At 38.5% G+C, this 22,190-nt stretch overlaps 1 protein-coding gene across 1 annotated transcript in view; it reads right to left on the reverse strand.

The window, feature by feature from the left end:
• Nucleotides 1-22,190, reverse strand: part of hdac11 (histone deacetylase 11) — a 47,051-nt gene that overhangs the window by 22,843 nt on the left and 2,018 nt on the right. Inside the window, exons 2-7 of the mRNA XM_041783954.1 lie at nucleotides 18,961-19,020; nucleotides 18,687-18,835; nucleotides 13,578-13,678; nucleotides 12,569-12,685; nucleotides 3,703-3,745; nucleotides 1,209-1,285 (exon numbers count right to left, since the gene is read on the reverse strand). Of these exons, the coding sequence (XP_041639888.1) occupies nucleotides 1,209-1,285; nucleotides 3,703-3,745; nucleotides 12,569-12,685; nucleotides 13,578-13,678; nucleotides 18,687-18,835; nucleotides 18,961-18,995 (522 nt within the window). The 5' untranslated portion in view covers nucleotides 18,996-19,020. The remainder of the gene's footprint in view (nucleotides 1-1,208; nucleotides 1,286-3,702; nucleotides 3,746-12,568; nucleotides 12,686-13,577; nucleotides 13,679-18,686; nucleotides 18,836-18,960; nucleotides 19,021-22,190) is intronic.

Genomic DNA, 22,190 nt, shown 5'->3' on the forward strand with positions numbered 1-22,190 from the left:
TGTCAATGTGTCATCCCTGAAGATAAACTTGTAATTTTGTGGTGAATTAGATTTGTGTGCACAGAAGTATTAAACTGCAAAATAACCTTGTTAAGTCAGTGCTTACTTTGTGCTTCGACGCTGTTCTCAATCTTACTCTTAATAGAATGAAGAGGAAATAGCTTTTTTAAAAAATTTGCTTCTATTTTTATATTCACACTGAATGCATGCACTCAAACCTGTGAAGAATGATGTTTAACTCTTCACACCGCAGGAAGGTGTTTCTATATAATATCATTAACAACTGTCATCAGGTAGATTTTTCTGCAAAGTCAGATGAAAACTGTAAAACCACAAAATGACAAATTTTGATCTGATCTGATCTCTTGGCCAGGTCATCCCTTGCAAAAGAGATCTCAATCTTAATGGATTTTCATCTGGTGAAATAAAGGTTAGATAAACGAATGTACAGCTTAGTTAATAATGAAACTGGTCCAAATGGCAAGTCCGTTCTATAACTCATCCCTTTTGATTTTATGATGGATTAAAGTTTTTTTGTAATAATGCACATGGTAAATCAGTACTAAACCCTGCCTTAGCTCTAGCTCCAAGCCTGTAGTAAGACGTTGTCTGTGTTAATTTATGATCTATGACTACATGCAAAGTACCGTCTAGTTAAAACCTTTAATTTCTATTTTTTGTTGAAACAAGGATGTGGGCCATTTCCAACAATGACATTGTTTGCTTCCTAAGCTGCAACTGTTCTGCAATTGTTTCTAAAGTGGGTATGATGTGCAATGTGGTTGAACAATTTGCAAAAATAATCTAATTGCAATTTTTTTTCCTTTCTATTGCAATTTATTATTATATAAATTTTAGTTTCTTGTCTTGTGTATTATTCTATAAATACAATCAATAAATAATTTTTTAATTATATCAAACACAATATTAAAAGGTTAAACTAGGGAACAATTTTGAAAAAATATAAATATTCAGAAAAACATACAGAAACGTGAAAGTAGTATTGTAGTAAAATATTCTTAAAAAGACCCTTGAATAATTGTGTAATGTGTGGAGCATAAATAATTGCAAAAAAAGTATTTAACTGGTATTTTGACACATTTCAGGATAAAGAAATACTGCACTGGCTGTAATTTGATTGTGATTCATATTGTGATTTAATCTAATTTTCAATTAATTTCCCAGCCCTATGCATGGCCCTGTCTTACCTTGATGGCCAGAGTGATGTCGGCGTAGGCACAGAAGCCCCCTCCCCTGTCACCAGAGCAGTGGTGGAAGCCTCCTCCTGGGGAACAGAAAACCCACTGGCTCAATGTTAGGGCCACTGGACAAGCAGAGGGGGTCACATCACATAGTGCATCTGAGATGTCTACTATTCTAAACGGCCATAATTGGCAAATGTGAAATAGGCTGTTACTGAGTTTATTGCAGCTTATAAAAATGTCTACTGTTCCCCTGTGGTACAACAATGGGTGCACTGACAGCAGAATTGGCCCATTCAATGGCTCTGGAGAGCAGAAACGTACAGGGATGGAAGTAAAGACTGTGAAGAGACTTCTTTTTTTAAATAGGGATGATAACCATTAATTCAGGTTAAGAGTTATTGTCCCCTCTGCCCTGCTATGCTCATGTTCATTAAGCTATAGTGTAGAGTGGAATATTAATAAAGCCCAGAAAGGCAACGGGTAAAATTTGATTATCATTTATTGCCTGGCTTGCAAAAGCAGCCATTCTAAAGCCTCCACGTCCTCGTTGTGTTGAGACACACAATATGCAGATGTCAGATACTTTTGAATAGCCTTTATATCTATATTAAAATCATGTTTATTGATGCAGAACAATCTGGCCCACAGATTCTTCGACAGACGGTGTCGGGAGCTGAGTCATCAGAAGGTACAAAGTAAAAGTCTGATGCAGCTTTTTTTGGTTTCCTGCTTGGCACTAACTGGACATGTGAAGGATGACCCTGACTTTTCAACCAAAGACCCTTCTGTTCTATCAGTCTCATCACTGATGGATGGAAAACAGAGGGGAACTCATCATTTTTCTCAGGATAAGGATCTAATTGAGAAGGACATTAGGAAAATATTGTGAGCCCAGACTTTATGGATTCAAAAATTACTCTCTAAGGGCATCAATCATCAAGCTGTCTGCTTTCAACAGAAATTCATAGTTACATATGTTGCAAGCATCAAAACTTCAGTATATTTTAATAAATTCATCCTATATTAGTGTGTAACCCAGCAGCCTACCTCGCCATTTTGTGGGTTCAGCTGGTTTTAGCAGATGTTTTAGACCAATTCAATCTGATTCTCACATCCTCTAGTCCGCCCTGGACAGCCCTTTCGCGCCCCTCCAAGAAAAGCAGATACTTGAGCCCCTTTATTCCTTCAGCTCTCAGGGTACACAGTGCTGGGAGCTGTAATCGATTTATGGTTGCTAAACTGTTAAGTTTCATGTATAATTTTATTTTTTAAAAACATTTTTTGTGTTGTATTTTCCATGTTTTTGTCAGTGGAGACCTGTGCATCTGCTAAATACAGCTATGACTCTATTTCCTGTTTCTTTTTTTTAAATTATTATTTCTTATGAGACTTGGTTGACTCTGAAACAGAATTGTCCTTCTGGGACAAACAAAGTCATCTAAATCTAAATCACTATCATCAGACACTGAAAAGATTTGCTTGTAACAGAAAAGCTCTAGACAGTCTTATGACTCCTTTGTGCTCTACATTTGATGAGCATTCAGATACAGGCATAGCCTGCAATCCATTCTTTCATTTTGTCTGTTTCTGCACATCTTCTGAAAGCTTATGGGCACGAACCAAACACTGCAGTAACTATGGAGATCATGAGGGCAGTGTTTAGTAGTGAAGCCAAGAGCTCAAGCCAGACCAGCAAAACCCAATAACGGTCCTACTTTGCGAAAAGTAAAGTACCTGAAAAAATGTACCTGAGTAAGCCTCAATCCTTCTGGGAGAACATTTTGTGGACAGATGAGACTAAGGTAGAGCTTTTTGGAAAAGCATGTCATTCTGTTTACAGAAAACAGAATGAGGCCTACAAAAAAAAGAACACAGTACCTACAATCAAACATGGTGGAGGTTCAAAGATGTTTTGGGGTTGTTTTGCTGCCTGTGGCACTGGGTGCCTTGACTGTGTGCAAGAAATCATGAAATCTGGAGACTATCGAAAGATTTTGGGCTGCAATGTAGGGCCTAGTGTCAGAAAGCTGGGTCTGCGTCAGAGGTCATGGGTGTTCCAGCAGGACAATGACCTGAAACATACCTCAAAAAGCACCTTTCAAATCTGAGAGACCTGGAGCAGTTTGCAAAAGAAGAGTGGTCCAAAATTCCAGTTGAGAGGTGTAAGAAGTTTGTTGATGGTTATAGGAAGTGATTGGTTTAAGATATTTTTTTCCAAGGGTGTGCAACCAAATAGAAAGTTGAGGGTGCCAACAATTTTGTCCGGTGTTGTTCCAATGCACATAAAGGAAATAAACATGTGCATACCAAAAACATTTGTAATTGCAACAATTTCTGGGAGAAATTGTGTATTTTATGGAAAAATTCCAGGGGTGCCAATACTTTTTAACAACAAAAAGGTAACTCACTCACACACTAGATTTAATTTGTTTCAGTCAAGTGCAGAAGAATTTGTTTATTTTTGTTGTATGTATGGGTGTCTGTACTAGGAACTCACCTACATTTATGGCCCATCCTCTGTCAACAGCCAGTTTTCCTGCCTGTAAAAGACACATTATAAGAGGAAAGTCAACATGCATGAATATGACCTCTTCTGAAATAAACATAATTTCATTTTAAAGAGGAAAATAACTATTTTCTAAAGAAACACAAAAATGCATTAAATGATTAATAAGTAGCTTTGTGAAATTACAAATATGTCTCGAGGCGATAACTTCAATTACTGCTTTTCAGTGCAGGTCCACATCTTGATATCAAAACCTATATGTTGAATGGAATAACCACTGCCATTCCCATTAATAAATCTGACCTCCAGCCACGCAGGGCACATCCAAAGCCTTTAAAGTGTGCACACAAGCATCAGGAGACATTAAAGAATTCCTCCTGGAGTTCTTTGTTTTTTAGTTCAGGAGCTATGGGGTGAAAAACAAATGCATACATTTGTATGTATTGCGTGACCTATAGGTGACGAACCTCCTTACCTACCCTGCTGAGATTGAGCAGTGGTTCATAATTAAAAGGTCATGGGTTTCTAATAACAGCCATGTGTTGCTGCACAAGCCCTGTGAAAGTGTCAAATGGTGCAGAAACATAACATCCATGGCCCTTATGTTTCTGTGGAGAGTCGCAGAAAAGCTTAAAGGCAAAGCAAGCAAGATATTCTGCAATTATAAGCCGCATACAAACAGAATCACTCTAAATCACCAGCACAAACAGTTTTGGAAAGGTCACTATATAAAAACTATTGGTGAAAACAGAAGATCAAGACAGACTTAAACACTTTGTCAGTCCCTGATGTCCTGAAAGTCACTCTTGTGCAACATGGCCATTGCCTTGACACAGTCAGCTTGGAATGGTGCTTTTAGGTGCTGTTTTGCAAACTCCAAGTGGGCGTTCATGTGTTTTGCACTGAGGAGAGGCTTCCGTCCTGCCACTCTGCCACAAGCCCAGATCAGTGGAGGGCTGCAGTGATGGTCGTCCTTCTGGAATTCAGTTCTATCTCCACACAGACACTCTGGAGCTCAGTCAGAGTGACCATCAGGTTCTTAGTTACCTCTCTTACTAACACTCTTCTCCTCCATTGCTCAGCTTGGCCAGGCGACCAGCTCTTAGAAGAGTCCTGGTTGGGCCAAACTTCTTCCATTTGAGAAAAAATGTCAGCTGTGAGGCCCTCTATAGAGAGATGTGTGCCTCTCCTAATCACATCCAATCAATTTAACTTATTACAGGTGAACTCCAATCAAGGTGTAGAAACCTCTGAGCAAATATCAAGAGAAATGAAAGGAACCTGAGCTAAATTTCAAGTGTTGCGGCATGATTGAAAAAAGTGAAGGGGGTCTAAATGCTTTTGGATTGCACTGTTTATTAATTAATGAAAGTTTTTGGAAGAGGACATTTGTCCTTGATGAAGTTTAGCATAAGTTCAGTCAAGAAGACTATATTCTCCATGCTGGTTTAGTTAATCGCTGTACTATTTCATGCACTCCTTCACTTATGCTGCCTCAGTTACATCATAGCCAATCATACTGCTGCTGTCCCTTTTTTAAACGTGGCTTTCTCCTTCTTCATTCATGGTGTAGCATAAGCGACCCTTCTCTTCCCCATCACCACAAAGTCTACAATAAGTCAATGAATGTTCATCTAATCAGATTCAGATGACATCAGCCAACACTGGCACAACCAGGGTCTGGACTCATTAGGTTTTGCCACCGCGCAAGTTAGACAATAATTCAATATCACATATGTAAAATAAACATTTATCTTCAAATCAGTCTCTATTCTTTCCTGACTGAAAAAGCCTTAAAGCAGGGGTGTCCAAACTATGGCCTGGGGAACAAATGTGGCCAGCAGTCCAATTTTGATTGGCCTGCAACAAATTCTAGAAATAAAATGAAATGTGGCTCACATTGAACATGGAGCTTGTGCTTAACTGTACTGGACTCAATAGTTTCAGCACAAGGGCAATCATGCTAATCCTGTAAACAAACATCTTGACAAGAAGAATTTATTGATGTGTTTTTTTTTGTGACTAAATTGAGACAACACTGTACATGGTAAACATAATTGCAACCAAAATAATATCTCCTTGATGGATTATGGCAGCGACAGCACAACCAATAATATTCCAGGGGCGGAGCCAGTGGTAGTTCAGGCCAGACAGGGCCCATGAAATCTGATTGGCCTTCCCAAAAAACCTGGAAATGACTGCCTACTTGCCTTGTCATCCATTAAACTGTGCATATAGCTTTAGTTCAGGCTGACCACTGAGTTCAAGCACTGCCATAATCACGCAAGCGGTTGACAGACAGCTGATTTGCTCCAAGCACGCAATTGGCTATTTGCTCTCACGCTTCTTTATCTAAACTGCTCTTGTCTGGAATGCTCTGCTGCTCCCTCTGCAAACTGCTCTTGCAACCCTCCTCCACCCCAGCTCCTCCTTTATTCTGCTTTTGACTTAATCAATGTCATTCTGTTGTCACTAACGTCTGACTTCTCTGGGTTTTTGCTGCTGAATGAACTAGCCATCTAGGCATACTCAGTCACTAAGCATGTCTTAACCTACATTACTGTATATTTGATTTAAATATTTTCATATACCTCACTTTGTGGATATTTAAATCCCCAACATCATAATATACACTATAACGTCAAAAGTATTCGCACACCTGCCTTGACTCACATATGAACCTAAGTGACATCCCATTCTTAATCCATAGGGTTTAATATGACATTGGTCCACCCTTTGCAGCTTTCACAGCTTCAACTCTTCTGGGAAGGCTTTCCACAAGGTTTAGGAGTGTGTTTATGGGAATTTTTGACCATTCTTCCAGAAGTGCATTTGTGAGGTCACACACTGATGTTGGACGAGAAGGCCTGGATCTCAGTCTCTGCTCTAATTCATCCCAAAGGTGTTCTATTGGGTTGAAGTCAGTACTCTGTGCAGGCCAGTCAAGTTCATCCACACCAAACTCTCTCATTTATGTCTTTATGGACCTTGCTTTGTGCACTGGTGCACAGTCATGTTGGAACAGGAAGGGGCCATCCCCAAACTGTTCCCACAAAGTTGGGAGCATTGAATTGTCCAAAATCTCTTGGTATGCTGACGCATTCAGAGTTCCTTTCACTGGAACTAAGGGGCCAAGCCCAGCTCCTGAAAAACAACCCCACACCATAACCAACCCTCCACCAAACTTTACACTTGGCACAATGCAGTCAGACAAGTACCGTTCTCCTGGCAACCACCAAATGCAGACTTGTCCATCAGATTGCCAGATGGAGAAGCGCGATTTGTCACTTCAGATAACCCATCTCCACTGCTCTAGAGCCCAGTTGTGAGGTGCTTTACATCACTGCATTCGACGCTTTGGATTGCATTTGGTGATGTATGGCTTGGATGCAGCTGCTCAGCCATGGAAACCCCTTCCATGAAGATCTCTACGCACTGTTCTTGAGCTAATCTCTAAGGCCACATGAAGTTTGGAGGTCTGTAGCAATTGACTCTGCAGAAAGTTGGCGACCTCTGCGCACTATGCGCCTCAGCATCTGCTGACCCCGCTCCGTCATTTTACGTGGCCTACCACTTCGTCGCCAAGTTGCTGTCATTCCCAATCGCTTCCACTTTGTTATAATACCACTGACAGTTGACTGGGGAATATTTAGGAGCGAGGAAATTTCACCACTGGTCTTGTTGCACGGGTGGCATCCAATCACAGTACCACGCTGGAATTCACTGAGCTCCTGAGAGCAACCCATTCTTTCACAAATGTTTGTAGAAACAGTCTGCATGCCTAGGTGTTTTATTTTATACACCTGTAGCCATGGAAGTGATTGGAACACCTGATTTCAATTATTTGGATGGGTGAGTGAATACTTTTGGCAATATAGTGTACATCTGTATATGGCCCTCGGTGGAAAAAGTTTGGACACCTCTGCTTTAAAGGGTAGTAAAATTGTAGTGTTTTATTAGAACTTTTAAAAACATTAAAATTGGGAAAAAAAAAAAAACTTCCCATGAACAGTTCTGCCATATTATCACAACCAGAATGATTGCCAAATAAAAAGTGAAAATTGACCTATTTTGAGGAAATGTCCATAGTGATACCAATTCTTCGAATTAGCACTCAGTCTTAAACTGAATCATGGACAGAAGAAGGAATGGCTTTAATTATTCTAACAATGAACAATTCCTTTAAGTGAACATATAGTTGCTGAAGCACAAACTCACCTGTAATGACTGCATGTGCTAATAGACATTCTCACTTCACCTCAAGGAATCTGGAAGCCCTGATATATGCTAGACCTACTCCTGAGAGAATTATCACTAAGAGATGTGCGGGGTTTGTCTTGCATGTTGATCAACTTCATCTTGAAGTGCATGGTCACGCATGAAGAAGGTGTTATTTGAGGCTAGTCACTCTACTGGCTTTTACTCCATAGACACAACTGAGAGCTTATCTAACAACAAATAAGACATTCTAGGGAAATACACACAAAACCATCAAGTACTTTATAGCTCTACAAGACTGATGGAGAAATTGTCGGCACAAATATATTTTCATGTAAGAAAATGGAGAAAACCAAAGTTACAGTAAATTTTTTTTACATTTCATGTACAGTGGTAGCTGACTCTTTCCAAAGCAGGTCAAGATGTCACTCTGGAGAGAACAAGAGGGCTTTACTGTGTTGTACTCCTGGAGCTAAACATGAAGGACTCCTGAGGTGAGATGAGATGAGATTGTGTGTAAATGCCAATGTGGCTCTCTGATGGATGAGTAATAACACATTAGCATGTGTGCACACACTCAGGCCATGGCTCTAACACTCCTCGCTGTGGCTGGAAAACAAGCTCTTAGAGAGAGCAGTGAGAGTGCCAGTCACATTTTACTCTAACATCTCCATGACTCCATCAAACCATCAGATGCAAAATAAAAGACCTCTTTGCATGATGGTAGCTCTATAATCATTTGTATATGCAGCAAATAGATACAGTGGAAATAATACAGCGTGGCTTTTTTCCATCACATGGGCTCTCTGTTGAAAACTTGCTCTATTTTCCTGATTCTCAACAACAAACCAAACATTTCTTTTAGTTTCTCCTCACGTTCATTTGAAGATAAAGTCAGAATGAATCAAAGGCTTTGTAGGAGAAGATCACAAACTATTCCACAACAAACATTTAAACCAAACTCTTTGACACATTATTACACAGAAACATCAATCATGAAAATTAGGACAAACACATCTTCCGGTTGTTTGTGGGATGCAAGACAAACGTGATGTGTCTCTAAGTGAGTTTGATGTTATTTAAAAGAATAAAAGGGGGAAAAAAAATCCACGGTTTAGTTCAGTCCCAAACATACGGGGATGGAAATCTCTAAATGCGTTGTATACTACTGGCATCAACATTATTATTTTTCAAAGTATTAGGAGTGTTTAAACTCAATAAAATCAGTGACTAATAGTGTTTGATAATCATGATCTCAATATCAACTTAAGTAAGTGTGATTATGTTTTTTGCTATAGATGAGCAGCCCTAGTTCAGAGTTTTAGGAAAGATTCACAACCAACTCATTTACCTGAGAAACGTAAGAAATGTATTTGCTTTGTTCAGGACAGCCTAAAACTTGAGCTGTAAAGAGTGCATCCTTTTGAAAACTTTCTTTAAAGAAGAGAAACACATCTCATATCACCTATAGAAAAATGGTAGAAATTCAGTTTTCCATTATCTGTGTTAGTGTGTGCATGAGTACCGTATGATGAACCTAAGCTACTTGTATGAAGTTGCACTTGAAGAGGGTAAATGGAATATAGTGCAGAGAGCTCTGACAGCAGTTAAGACTTGAAAGGTGCTGCATAATTACCCTTCACTTCAGGACTCAGTCTTTGGCCCGCTAATGTTCTCCCTTTAGTATTTTCTATAGCCCCAGCAATGCATCAACATGCTACTCTTCCGCTACGACACAACTGTTAAGAGAACTTATAAACAAAGGGTTTTGCTCTTGTACCAATCCTATATCCCAACTTTGTGTTAAACCTGGTGGCTCTTTGTGCCCAAGAATTATACTCAATGAGAGTACCCATTCAGTGTATCATTACCTGCCCCATCCTAAGTGCATATCCTGTCAAACTATGATAACATTATTTTTTCTAATTTACTCCAATGTAACATAAGAGTCATTCCTCTACAGGAGTCTAAACTGTCTTGTTAAAGTCTAGTTATTACACATGACAGTGGGCTGTTGCCATTTTCCCTTAGCTTGACCCTCAGCCAGAAGAGTAAATAATGCTTGTCTTCTTCCAGCTAAATATAAACAATTACAGTGCCTGTAAAAGTATTCACCCTCATGGATGTTTTACCCCTTTATTGATTTTATAAATTTATCATGGTCAATACAATTTAACTTTTTTGACACAACCCCCCCATGTCAAAATTAAACCAGATTTCTATAATGTCAACTGAATAAAAATACATAATGTAAAATAACTGACTGCATAAATATTCAGCCCCTTTAAAGTGACTGACCTAATTCAACAGAGGTGCTACCAACTGGTGCTAGTACTCTCACAATCAGTGAAATGAGGATCACCTGAGTGCAGTGAATGTTTCTAAAGTTATTGTAGTATAAAGACACATGTGTGTGGAGGGTCCAGCCACTGATTAATCAGTATTCCTGGCTACCATTCCACCATGAAGACAGAAGAACACTCCTAGAAACTCAGAGAAAATGTTATTGAAAAGTGTAAGTCAAGGGATGGACACAAAAAAAATCTAAAGCACTGAACATCCCCAGGAGTTCAGCTAAATGCATTATCAAGATGTGTAAATCTGCCGAGATCAGGCCGTCCTCACAAACTGAGTGACTGTAAAAGAAGGAGACGAGAGAGAGAGGCCATCAAGACACCTATGACTACTCTTAAGGAGGTACAAGCTTAGGCAGCTGAGACGGGAGAGACTCTGCATACAATAACTGTTACCTGAGTTCTTCACCAGTCAAAAGTTTATGGGAGAGTGGCAAAGAGAAAGCCACTGTTGAAGAAATCTTGAGTAGAGTTCAGCAAAAGGCATGTGGTCAAGCGGAAGAAAGTGCTTTTTGGCCATCAGACAAGACGCTATGTTTGGCAGACACCAATCACTGCACATCAGCACAAACACACTATCCCCTATGTGAAGCACAGTGGTGGCAGTATCATACTGTGGGGATGCTTCTTAGCAGCTGGCCATGAAAGGCTTGTAAAGGAAGATTATAAAATGAATGCATCAAAATAAAAGAAAATCCTGGAGGGCAATCTTAGCATTTTGTCGCCAAAGGTGCATCTACGAAATACTGATTTGAAGGGGGTGAATATTTATTCAATCACCTACTTTACATTGCATATTTTTATTTAATTGACATTACTATGTGGAAATCTGTTTTCACTTTGACATGAAAGAGGTTTTTTTGTATATTTTTCATCCAAAAAGCCAAATTATATAACCTGACACGCCAGATGGATTAGTTTCACACATCCATCTGGTAAACCACTCATAGACAGCATTTGGGAAAAGGCAGAGCCTTTGAAAAAAACTCAGAGGGTGACTGGATTTGTCTGTCATAGCCCCAAACCGAGGTGCGCCACTACTGAGGAATAAAATCCATATAGAACTGCATAACGCAAAACACAGCGACTATAGACATGTCAGTACACGACTTTTGTTGTTTTTCAAAAGAGAACAACTCACTGCTGTTCTTTGTTCTTCTTTTGACAAAGAAATGGTGTCAACTTCTGATAAAACTGGCACTTCAGCGGCATCCATGCTAATGTCTTCCAGCATAATTACACCGGCCTCTTCATGCTACTTGCTTACGTCACGACTTTGCCGTGCCTGAAAGTACTGCCCCTTGACGCTGATTGGTCTTGTCACTTTCTAACCGGGCCCAAATGGTTCAGAGCTTTACAAGATGTATTCCCCAGTGAGATATATGAAAACAGGCAAATCCATCTGCTTTGCAAGGTTAAAAATTATATTGACCATGATTAATTTAAAACATCAATAAAATGTCAAAATATCCAAGGGGGTGAATACTTTTTATAAGCACTTTATGCTACCTTAAATTTATACATCCCTATTTTTCTTTTCCTGCATTAAAACAAAATAGAGCTCATTAAAACTGTTTTTCTTGGAGAGGTTTAGTGTCTTAAGGTAAACATCACAAGGTGACCTCTCCTGTTTCCCATGTATAACTTAATGTCACCCAACATATAGGCAACATGATGTATAGTGCCTGTGCTAGAGGACTTTTTTAAAAGAGAAAAAGCAATGTATAGCAGGCAACACACAGCCAAATGTGTTCTTTGGAGCTGCACAGAGATAATCATTGGAGTATTTACTAAGCCTCTAATTTTTTTTTTCTCATAAAGTCATCATACTTTTGTTGATGCTACACCATTTCTGTATTATTTAACACAAAGAAAAGATCTTTGCTTTATAAGAAGTAAAGATCTTATTCTTTGTAAATATAGGCTAATCATAGATAATGGAACTGTAACAGGTAAGTATGATGAGTCATGTAAGAAAATGAAGCTGTTTTTCCTAAGAAATGACTTAAAGTTGTGTGTAAATGACAAATTATTCAATTTTAATGTGCGGTTGGAGGTTCTGCATGTGTGATCTGTGATGCACCTGCAGAGCTGTTATTATTTGATAAAGGTAAAAGAGACAGTGGTGGACCACTCCATTATTTGATAGTGCTATGCTGAAGATTATTATCTCTATTTCTTCCACTAACAAATGATAGTAGATAAGAGGAAGATGGGTAAAATATGTTAATATTATCAGCTACATGCAAACCCATGAAAAGGAAATGAAGCTCTGGGAGTCCTACCATTATTGTTCCTCCAGTCTGTGTCCGCAATGGCCTCAACACTCGCCGCTGCACCAGGAAATTAGGCAGAAACATCAGGGGCGGGATTTCTGTGATTGTTGCCACCACTAGAGACCACTAAAGAGAAAAAGAAAACGATTAGAGTGGCCTTTTCTTTTGACTAACAAGGAAAACAAACATTAGAGGGACCGAGCTGACTGAAATATGCAGGAACCCATAATTATGTTTTAATTTGTGTCCAGCAGAGTTTGGAAATTAAAGTGTAAAAGCAGTGACTGAAGAGCAATACAAAATGCTGGCAGTAGGCAGGATGCAAGCAAAGAAATAGCTCTTAATGCAGCAGAGCAGAGAGAATAGGCTACTCAGTCTTAAAACATGGCAGAAGGATTGTTTTCAGTTCAGTTATTTCTGCAATGGACACTCCTTTAGGAGAGATTTAAAATGACATCTCGGTGTTTTCACATCACTGAGGGCAGGAGAAATCTACAACATAGAAAGCTGGTGCCTTTGAGTTCAAGTTTGGGGTAGAAATCAATTTTAATGATATATTGGGGGCCAATAAATTAAAAAAGCAGATAAAGTTTTACTGACTCAAAGGACTACAGGAGTTGCCATCTTTTAAATTTGACTGACATGATTGATTTGAATAAGAGCTAATCCTTCTGATGGGTAATCCCCTGAATTTCAATGAGGACTCTGCTCTAACCACTATAGCAGCTATAACATGTGAGGGAAGGTTAAAGGAACATTTACCAAACTAAAGGGACATTGACCAGCTTGGATTGAAAACTGTGATCCAAGCACAAATGCAAAGACAAAGTAACAGCTCACTTTTCTAATAAAGGAATCAAAAGTCCTGATTGGCTCCTCAACTCGGTACAGCTGTGATGCTTCTCAGAGACAGATGAGATGTAGAAGAAAAAGCATGAAGGAAAATGAAAGATCTGTAATGAGTGTCATGCCATGCTGAAATATCTGGCTTGGCAGTGGAAGGGAAAAATAAAAAGACCTTTAATCTGCTGAGGTAGCGTTTGGTGTGAACCACCAGCAGATCCTCCTCTGTAGCTTCACAGGCTTCCACGAGGTTTCCATCAGTGATGAACTCCTCCTCTGAGAGAAAGGCAACGTGTCATTACCGTCATTATAATTCCCACAGCAAGCAAGCAACTTTATTTATAGAGCACATTTCATTAAATGAAAGCTCAATGTGATCTACATGGAGGGTTTAAAAACATCAACAATTATTTCCACAATCATAAAACTCCCTCTAAGAAAGCTTGTGAACAATCACATCAGAGACAAGACAGAAATGAAGCAGTGGAAAGCATAAAAAGGAAAGAAAAAGGGCATACAACCACACAAGGATCACATTAACACATGCACAGAAATATGCTTGGACCGGTCTTTAGTTTAGTTTTAAAAAGATACAGCAGTGATAAACCTCGTGTCTGCAGGGAGTTTGTTCAAGAGAGGAGGATCACAGTAACTGAAAGCCCCCTCAGCAGCCTTGGATCTGATTCTAGGTACGGCTAAAAGACCTTCACTTGATGACCTGAGGGTCGCATTGGGTTAGAGACTGTGAGCAGGTCAGAAATGTATTCAGGGCTGAACCACTGAGAGCTTGATGGACTAGTAGGAGGATTTTGAAGTGATTCTGTATTGCACAGGGAGCCAATGGAGTGTACCGAGGACCGGAGTGATATGATCAAATTTCCTAGTGCATGTTAGGATTCTAGCCGCTGCGTTTTGAATTAACTGGAGCCTACATAGTGATTGTTTTGGTAGTCCGGCATATAGTGCATTACAGCAATCTCACCTGGTGGAGATGAGAGATAAGCTGGAGGTTACACATGACACAAACTATAAAAGGCACCTAGATTTACAAAAATGGGATGTTAAAAAATGTACAACAAGGCCCATATGTATTTGAGCTATACATTTTTTTTCACTATGCTATAATTTTACCGCCACAATATGTGATGGAAGTATTGAGATAAATTCTGAAGTGTATAGGGCTATACCCTGCTCACACTCAGCCAAATGCTGTAACACTGACAGGATGGTACAGATGAATAATGACCAAAAGCATTCTGCCAAAATCTTTCTAAAGGCTAAGAAATGGAATATTCTCTGGTGGCCAAGTCAGTTGGAGACTTGATCTTAGAGCACGCTTTTCAGTTACTAAGGACAAAACTGAAGGCAGATAAGGCCACATAACAACTCTGACTGAAGGGAATTGGAGCAAAGGCATGGTAGAGCATCACCAGGGAGGAAACTCAGACATGGGTGATGTACATGGACCCCAGATTTCACACTGTAAAAGCTAACATCCATTTTATTTAGATTTTTGAAACTTTGGCCATAAAAGCTTAATAACTTGATTAACTAAAGTTCACTTTTCCAATATTCAGAACTAGTACCTTTTTTACTGCACTGTAAACCAAACAGTAAAAGGAGGTTAACAAATTGAGTTGTGTTTACTTTCAAACCCACAACAGATATTTCAACTTGATTTTTATGAGTTGATTGAATTTGTCTTTAGTTTTAAGTTAACAGTACTCAAACAATTTAAGTATATTTTGTCACTGTACTCAGATTATTTGACTATAATGCCTTAATCAGCATCGTTTTCCCAGAATACCTTTGGGCATTAAACCCCTTGCACCCTGAGTGAAGTTACAAACTAAGTTTAATAGGTCCTGCCTGTTGGGGGTCAGTGTTAATGTTGAGTGGATGGCACTGAAAGCCATTATACCACAAGGCTGCTAAAGTTAGCCTACCTTAGATGGAACATAAACTTAAAATGTCTTCACTATTTTTTCAGTGAGTACTACTTAAAATGTTTCATAGTAACCAGTCACCTATCATATTATAAGTTCTATGAATTTATCAGAGTTTACAGTGCACTAAAAATGATTGAATTCAATGGATGTAGATGATTTAGCTTAAGTACTAAATAAATCAATCAACTCTCAGTTAAAAAAAAACTTAAAATAATTCATTTTAAACTACTATAGCACATTTAAAATAATAAATTTAGTATTTATTACTCAGACATATTAAATTAGTGCAACTGCAGCACATTTAAAATAAAAAAGTTATTTGAACAAACAAAAGTCAAGTTTAGCTGTTATTTTTGAGGAAACGAGTTCCAACAATTTTCTAAGTAAGCTCAGCTTTCTTTATTTAACAGTGCAGGCAGTCAGCAACTACAAAGGATGTTTATTCAAGTATTAAAAACTGGGGGTATATTCTATGTTTTTAGATTTTGCCAAAATACATTGAAGCTCTTGTCAGTGGAGCTACTCTGAATAAAATGGCTGCATTTCTAAAATAATAAATGCCATATTTTTTGTGAAAACCCTTTAAATAAAGCCGAAAGCCTACACCTCAGTCACATATTGATTGTTTTATTTTAGATCTGTTGTGGTGGTAGGTGATGATACATGATAAAAAAAAAAGTGTCCCTGTCCGGACACTTATTTAGTTGACTGCAAATTAAAATTTTCAAGTCAAAAGTGAATTAGTCCGTTCAGTGTTGCTACAGCTTACTATTTAAGTGATCGTTATCTGTGGAAGTTAACTTTAACAGCAAAACTATGTTTTCTGTTTTAGTATCAAGCTAATATGCATTACTTGAGATTCTTCCCCTGAACCAAGCTGCCTTTAGTGGGAGAACTGCTTTAGATCTTGATATGATAAACTACCTCTTATGCTTCATCACTAAATCACGACGGTCATTTGTATGCCATTCTGTCACTTGTTTATACCTGTATTTTAATTTATCACTGTAACGTAAATGAAATAATATTGTTGTGCAATGTCTTTTCAATTGCATGTCATTCATCCCCAGTGCATTGTTCATCCAGTAGAGGGCACTAACAAGTTCATTTTTTGACAGTTAAATAGCTTTACTTGTCAGTCTTTTAACCAAGTATTCTTCGCTGCAAACATAAAATCTAAAAGAAGTATCCCTTTCGACTGTCCAGCTTTAAATCAGAGATAGAAAAAAAATTCTGACATTTACAGACATTACATCAAAATCTGAAATTTTTTTGGAGTGACAATTAATTGTCAGCCTGGTGGAATTTTTTTTTTGGATTTCTGTCTTGGCACAGCCTCAATTTAACTCAATACTGAAGGTAAACATTGAGTTATTAATTCAAATTCGAACCCTTTTGAAAAATGTATTGTAAGTTGCAGTTTTTAATGTAATTTTAAATGTTCTTGTTAGAAAGGTGATAAATTGATACAGCAATAATTGGGCTTCTATCATTATGACCTTTACCCCTTGATAATAAATTGTCATGGACCACTCACATTGATAACACTGTAACTAAAATGGGAAGAGCCGTGTCTGCAACTAAAAGAAACACTTACTTCCTAAATGATTATTCTGTTAAACTTGAAACCCAAGCGCTAGCATTATCACATTTAGATTACTGCTCTGCAGCCTGGTCATGTGCATCAAAAAAGACATTCAAAAGCTACAACTTGTGCAAAATAGAGCTTCACGCATGGTCCTCCATGACCCTATTAGAGCTAATGGCTTTAATGGCCTGAAGTTGAAGACAGGCTTGATTATAATCTTCTCTCCTTTATGAAAAACTGTGTTTATTAAAAAAACCTAGATGTCTACATTCTAAGTTAGTACGTGTTGATGAAATTCATGGTCACAATATGAGTTACGGTTCAAAAGGTCTCTTTGCTTTGCCTTTAGCTAAGACACGTATTCTACAGACATGTGTCATGTACAGGGCAATCACTAAATGGAAACTACCTGATAATATCAGAAAATCAAGTACACTGGGTTTATTTAAAAAATGACTTAAAAGTAGCTGGTTGATAAAAGTATGACATTATTTTTTATAGATGTAAAATGTGCACGTACATAAAGACATGTAATATGTTTAATCTAATCCTAATTTAAATGCAAATGATAACAATTGGGTAAACAGATGAAGGTTGGATTAAAAAGGTCTCTAAAATTTCATGACATTTTTTGGTACTTTTAAATTTTGTTACTTTGTTTTTTTCTTTTTTTGTTGCTCTTAATAAGCTATTTTGCTGTTGTTTGTTTTGTTCTCAATTCTGAAGGCATACTTGGTATCATCTAGGATTGTCTATCAACTTATGTGTTGTTTGCTGTGTTTTAGGAGTTGTGAGGTGGGGATGAAATTGTATGTAAATTATGTTTTACTTCATTTAATATTGTATGTACTACTTGTATGTAAACTATTTTATTTTATGGAACCCAGGAAGAACAGCTGTGGCCATGCGCCAATGCTAATGGGGATCCAAATAAACAGCAAATAAACAACAAACATTTATCCAGACCATGCAAACCCGTGACAACTGACAAACCACTGAACTTGCAGAAAAAAAAGGATTTGCAAAGAGACTTGATAGGCCCTGAATTTAGGGGGATGTTTTTTGATTGTGATGCGTTAAAATGGTTTTAGAATAAAGAATTACAAAGGGTAGCTACTGCTTTAATTAGATTTCTTATGGTTAATAGACCACTGAAAGGCAGAGGTTCATCATTTCAACCACTCAGTTGTTTTTGTGTTCATAACTGGCTCTGACTTTGACTTTAATACAGAGGACTGTCTTTGGAAGACAGTCTAAATATGCTCGCTAAATCTGCTACACCATCGACTTTCACTTCAATTTTTGCAAGTGTAAATAAAAACAAATCAAAGATTTTCCTCCCGTCAGCAGGAACTCAGTTCTTCATGTGCACTCTGAACTTCTAAAAGTTTGTGAATTCATTAAGCTGAGTTTAGAACTTTTTGTGGCAGAGACAATCAACGAAGCAATTTGACAACAACTTCATGTGAAGTTGTGCCAGTTAGAAAGTCACTGTTCTCCCTTGGCCTTGGAACCTGTGCTTGGCCTCATCTACTGTACCTGAAAAGACTCCCACAGGGACTTCTCTCTAATTATCTATGCTCTATTGCTCTGCATTCCCCTCTTCAGCTTCTATATCTCACCTCTCCACTCTCTCATTTCTCTTCTCTACCTCACTTTGCCTCTTTGATCCACTCTGAGTGATTCCATATACATCAGCTCGGGGAAACATCCTCCCGATCTACCCCTCTATTTCTCATTCTCTTACCTTTCAGGAAGTGAATGACTTTCCCCCACTTCCCTGCATCAAATGGATGGAGCTTTTCAAGACCCATGAAGGTGATGTTGTAGTCTGGGTGGTACACAATGGGCAGACATGTTCGAGGGATGCTGGTGTACAGTTCAGTGCGGTGAGGGCTGGGGGAAGAAAGTCAAAAAGGTGTTCAATCCGCTGCTGCTGCATCAGATTTACATGAAATGATTTCCCTAGAGGCTCAGATGGTATTCTTGGAACTGTCTTGCTGTTTGTTTGTGCTGCTCACCTCTTTTTCCCTTCATTATCTTCTTTGTGAGACATCTTTTTCAGGCATTGCTGTTTTCATCTGGGGAAAATGTGAAGAATAACAACTGACATTTCAATTCCATTCACTCAAAACAACTGTAAATATTTACAGCTCCTCTCAGATTAATTCTGACTCCTCTTTTGTTAAATGCTTTCTGCTAAGTGCATCAAAAATCACTGCAGAAGCACAGATGAGAGTTATCCTTTGTTTAAATGTGGCTCCAAAGCCTGCAAACTTGTTGAACTCGTCGGCTGAGTTTGATTTCTATGCTCCCTTGTTGCTTATTCTAAATTTGAATTCATGAATTTGTGCTTTTACTGAGGCTAGATTGTTAAAAGTTAATATATTGTGGTCCATTTTTCTAACTGGTGGATAAGTGGTTTATCTCAAGATCCCAGGGTCCCACTCATTGAACCCCATTGTCAGGACAATGCCATCATTCATGAATTAAGGTAAACAGGACTAAGCTTGTACTGGATAGTTAAGCACTTTGCATAGCAGCCAATCAGTTTATGAAGAAGTCTGTTAAAACAAAATAGGCTTGCAGTTGGCTGTCTGCATTGCTTTATTTTTTCTCTTACCCAATATTGCTGACTGAAAGAAAGCTGATATTTTTGATAAAGATTCAAAATATGCATCGGGTCCACGTTACAGGGAATGAGCTTGGCCGATTTAACTCACAATCAGAGATGATTGTGGTCCATCGCAAGTAAGCTGCACAAAATGTGAATGACATGCAGCAGGCCAGAGCGCCCACGCCATTCCCATGCCATGGCTATGTGACATCACACCACCAGTGTGGAGCAAAATGTGGCAGCCCCCAGGTGAGTTTATGAGCTCAAATTTACTCAAAATGCAGATATCTAGTGAGGTTTCTTGTTCAACATGCATATGAGAGATACAGATCAGAGCCCGACTGATATGGGATTTTTTTGGGGCCGATGCCGATACCGATATTGGGGCTAAAAAAAAAAAAGCCGATATCTGATATATCGGCCAATATTCGATATATTGGCCGATAACCAATATATCGGCCAATACATGAATTAAGAACATTGATAAACACAGGAAATAAACTGTACATGAACACAAATTCTTATATTTATATTACCTTTGTTTATCTCACAAAGATGCAACTTAGACAACGTTAAAACGCTGTAAAATAGTCTCATATTAGATAATGGTGGACATGTGAATTAACAGTTGCATTTATCATTGTTTACTCTCTACTCCTGCGTCTCTACTCCTCTAAGCAGTAGCAACTGGTTGACTACAACCCCCACAATACTTTGCATGTCAAACAAATATGGCTGCCCACCGAAGAAAGTCAAAGTACAAGATCGAAAATGGATTAAAAAGGGATAAAAAGACGCTTATTATCAGATGTAACGCTGTGGATTTAATCTCCAAAGACCCCGAAAATTCACCAAAGTTCCAGGTTCACGACAACAGCGTCCTTTAGAACTACGGAGACATTGATGGTAGCAAACGAACTAACATGGTCAGCTTTCAGAAGAAAAAAAGAGTAAGTTTCTATGACTTACGGTTCAGAAGTTATCAACGTTTTTATAAACTTTGTCACGTACTGTTGCATAGGACAACACTTTCCTCAGAGACGCCAGAAAGTCAGCCAAGTTCTGGGCTCACTAGAAAATGTTAGTGCCCACAACTTACAGTTCAAACCTTACCAAGTGATTTTTAAAGGGATGTGCCTGCCGCACGTATGCCCCTGGCCTGTCCACAATCCCTTCAAATAACAGAAAAATCCATTTCTTTCCACCCTCTCTTTCTCCACTTTTCAGAAAATGTGTGCTAAAACAACCCGTTCTCAGATTTTACCCTCATGACCTCATGTGGGGAGTTAGCACCGCCCCCAGGTTTTGTTGGCCCTCCCTGCTTGGAAGAAAGTTCCACCCTCATCTCCTGATCTTCCTCTCAGCTGCCAGCTGAGATGCTAGATAGCTCAGTGAGTTACCCTGATGACGCTGATCTGGGAGATTGATGGTTCGAAATCCCAGCAAGGTCCTTAACTTTGGATAAAAGTGTCTGTGACATTGTAACATGAGGAGTGCCACATCCGGGGTTGTGGTCAGGGGCGGAGTCAGACAGTTCATAAACATTTGAAGCCACAGACACAGAAACGGCTTGTTCCGAAAAAGGCTGGAACAGAGGGGTTTTTAGACATGCAAAAATCAGCAACAGACTTCACAGGCGTCTTTTGGGGACCTCTGAGAAACTTGTCTTAAAAGAGTCAAATATGTGACCTTTAAGGTAATACAAGAACTTTACTAATAAATATGACATTGAAGAAGTCTTTTTAAAAATAATTTTACACGTTACAGTGTAAAAATTCTACTTGTAGCTTTTGTTCAGGGCCGTTTCTAGCTTTGTGGGGGCCCTATGCAAGATGGTGTTTGCGGGCCCCTAGTCTGCCAATGTACAATAAATAGATTCCTAATTCACTGGACGATCCATGAACATACCACAATCTATTACACTTAAAAAGCAAAAAAAAAAGGCTACAGTCATGATAACCTCTCATATTTAATTATTTATGGTCTTAACTTATGTTTATAGTTTACATTACATTTTGTCCTGTTTCTCATATTATGGTTCTTTTGAATAAAACAAAGTACTACATCAAAAACCTAACTCAGCTGTAGGAATGGAGACAGGATTATTCAAATTAGAAACTGTATTGTCACCATAAATATTATAATGAATGTGGTACTAACTACTGTTATTTATAAAGCAGTAGCACATGTCTAATTAGAGGCCTATAAAATACACACTAAACTTAATAAATCAATCATAACAAATCCTGACGTAATGTTAATCTGAGAAACAACTTTCACTGGACCATTACACAGCAGACATCTGCACAACCCCCCTCCCCCCATCACCACCACCACCGCTTATTATATTCTTATATCACTTTTGTGCTCACCTGCCACTATGACTAGTGGTTGTTCAAAGCACTGTTTCTACTAGCCAAAATGTCATTGTTGGGAAACTCTGTGTTCTATACCAAACTGTGCACATCTGGTATGAGATGAAACAAATCCTCTGTTTTCCCTCATCAACCTGATCAATATAAGCTCTCCTCTTAATATATCACCTCTACCCATACATCTGAAACAGCACACTATAAAGACATGTGTCAAACTTCAGTGATAGAGACAGTCACTGAGACACTGGAGATAAAATGC

The sequence above is a fragment of the Cheilinus undulatus genome, linkage group 3 (assembly GCF_018320785.1).
Source record: "Cheilinus undulatus linkage group 3, ASM1832078v1, whole genome shotgun sequence".
NCBI lineage: Eukaryota > Metazoa > Chordata > Actinopteri > Labriformes > Labridae > Cheilinus > Cheilinus undulatus.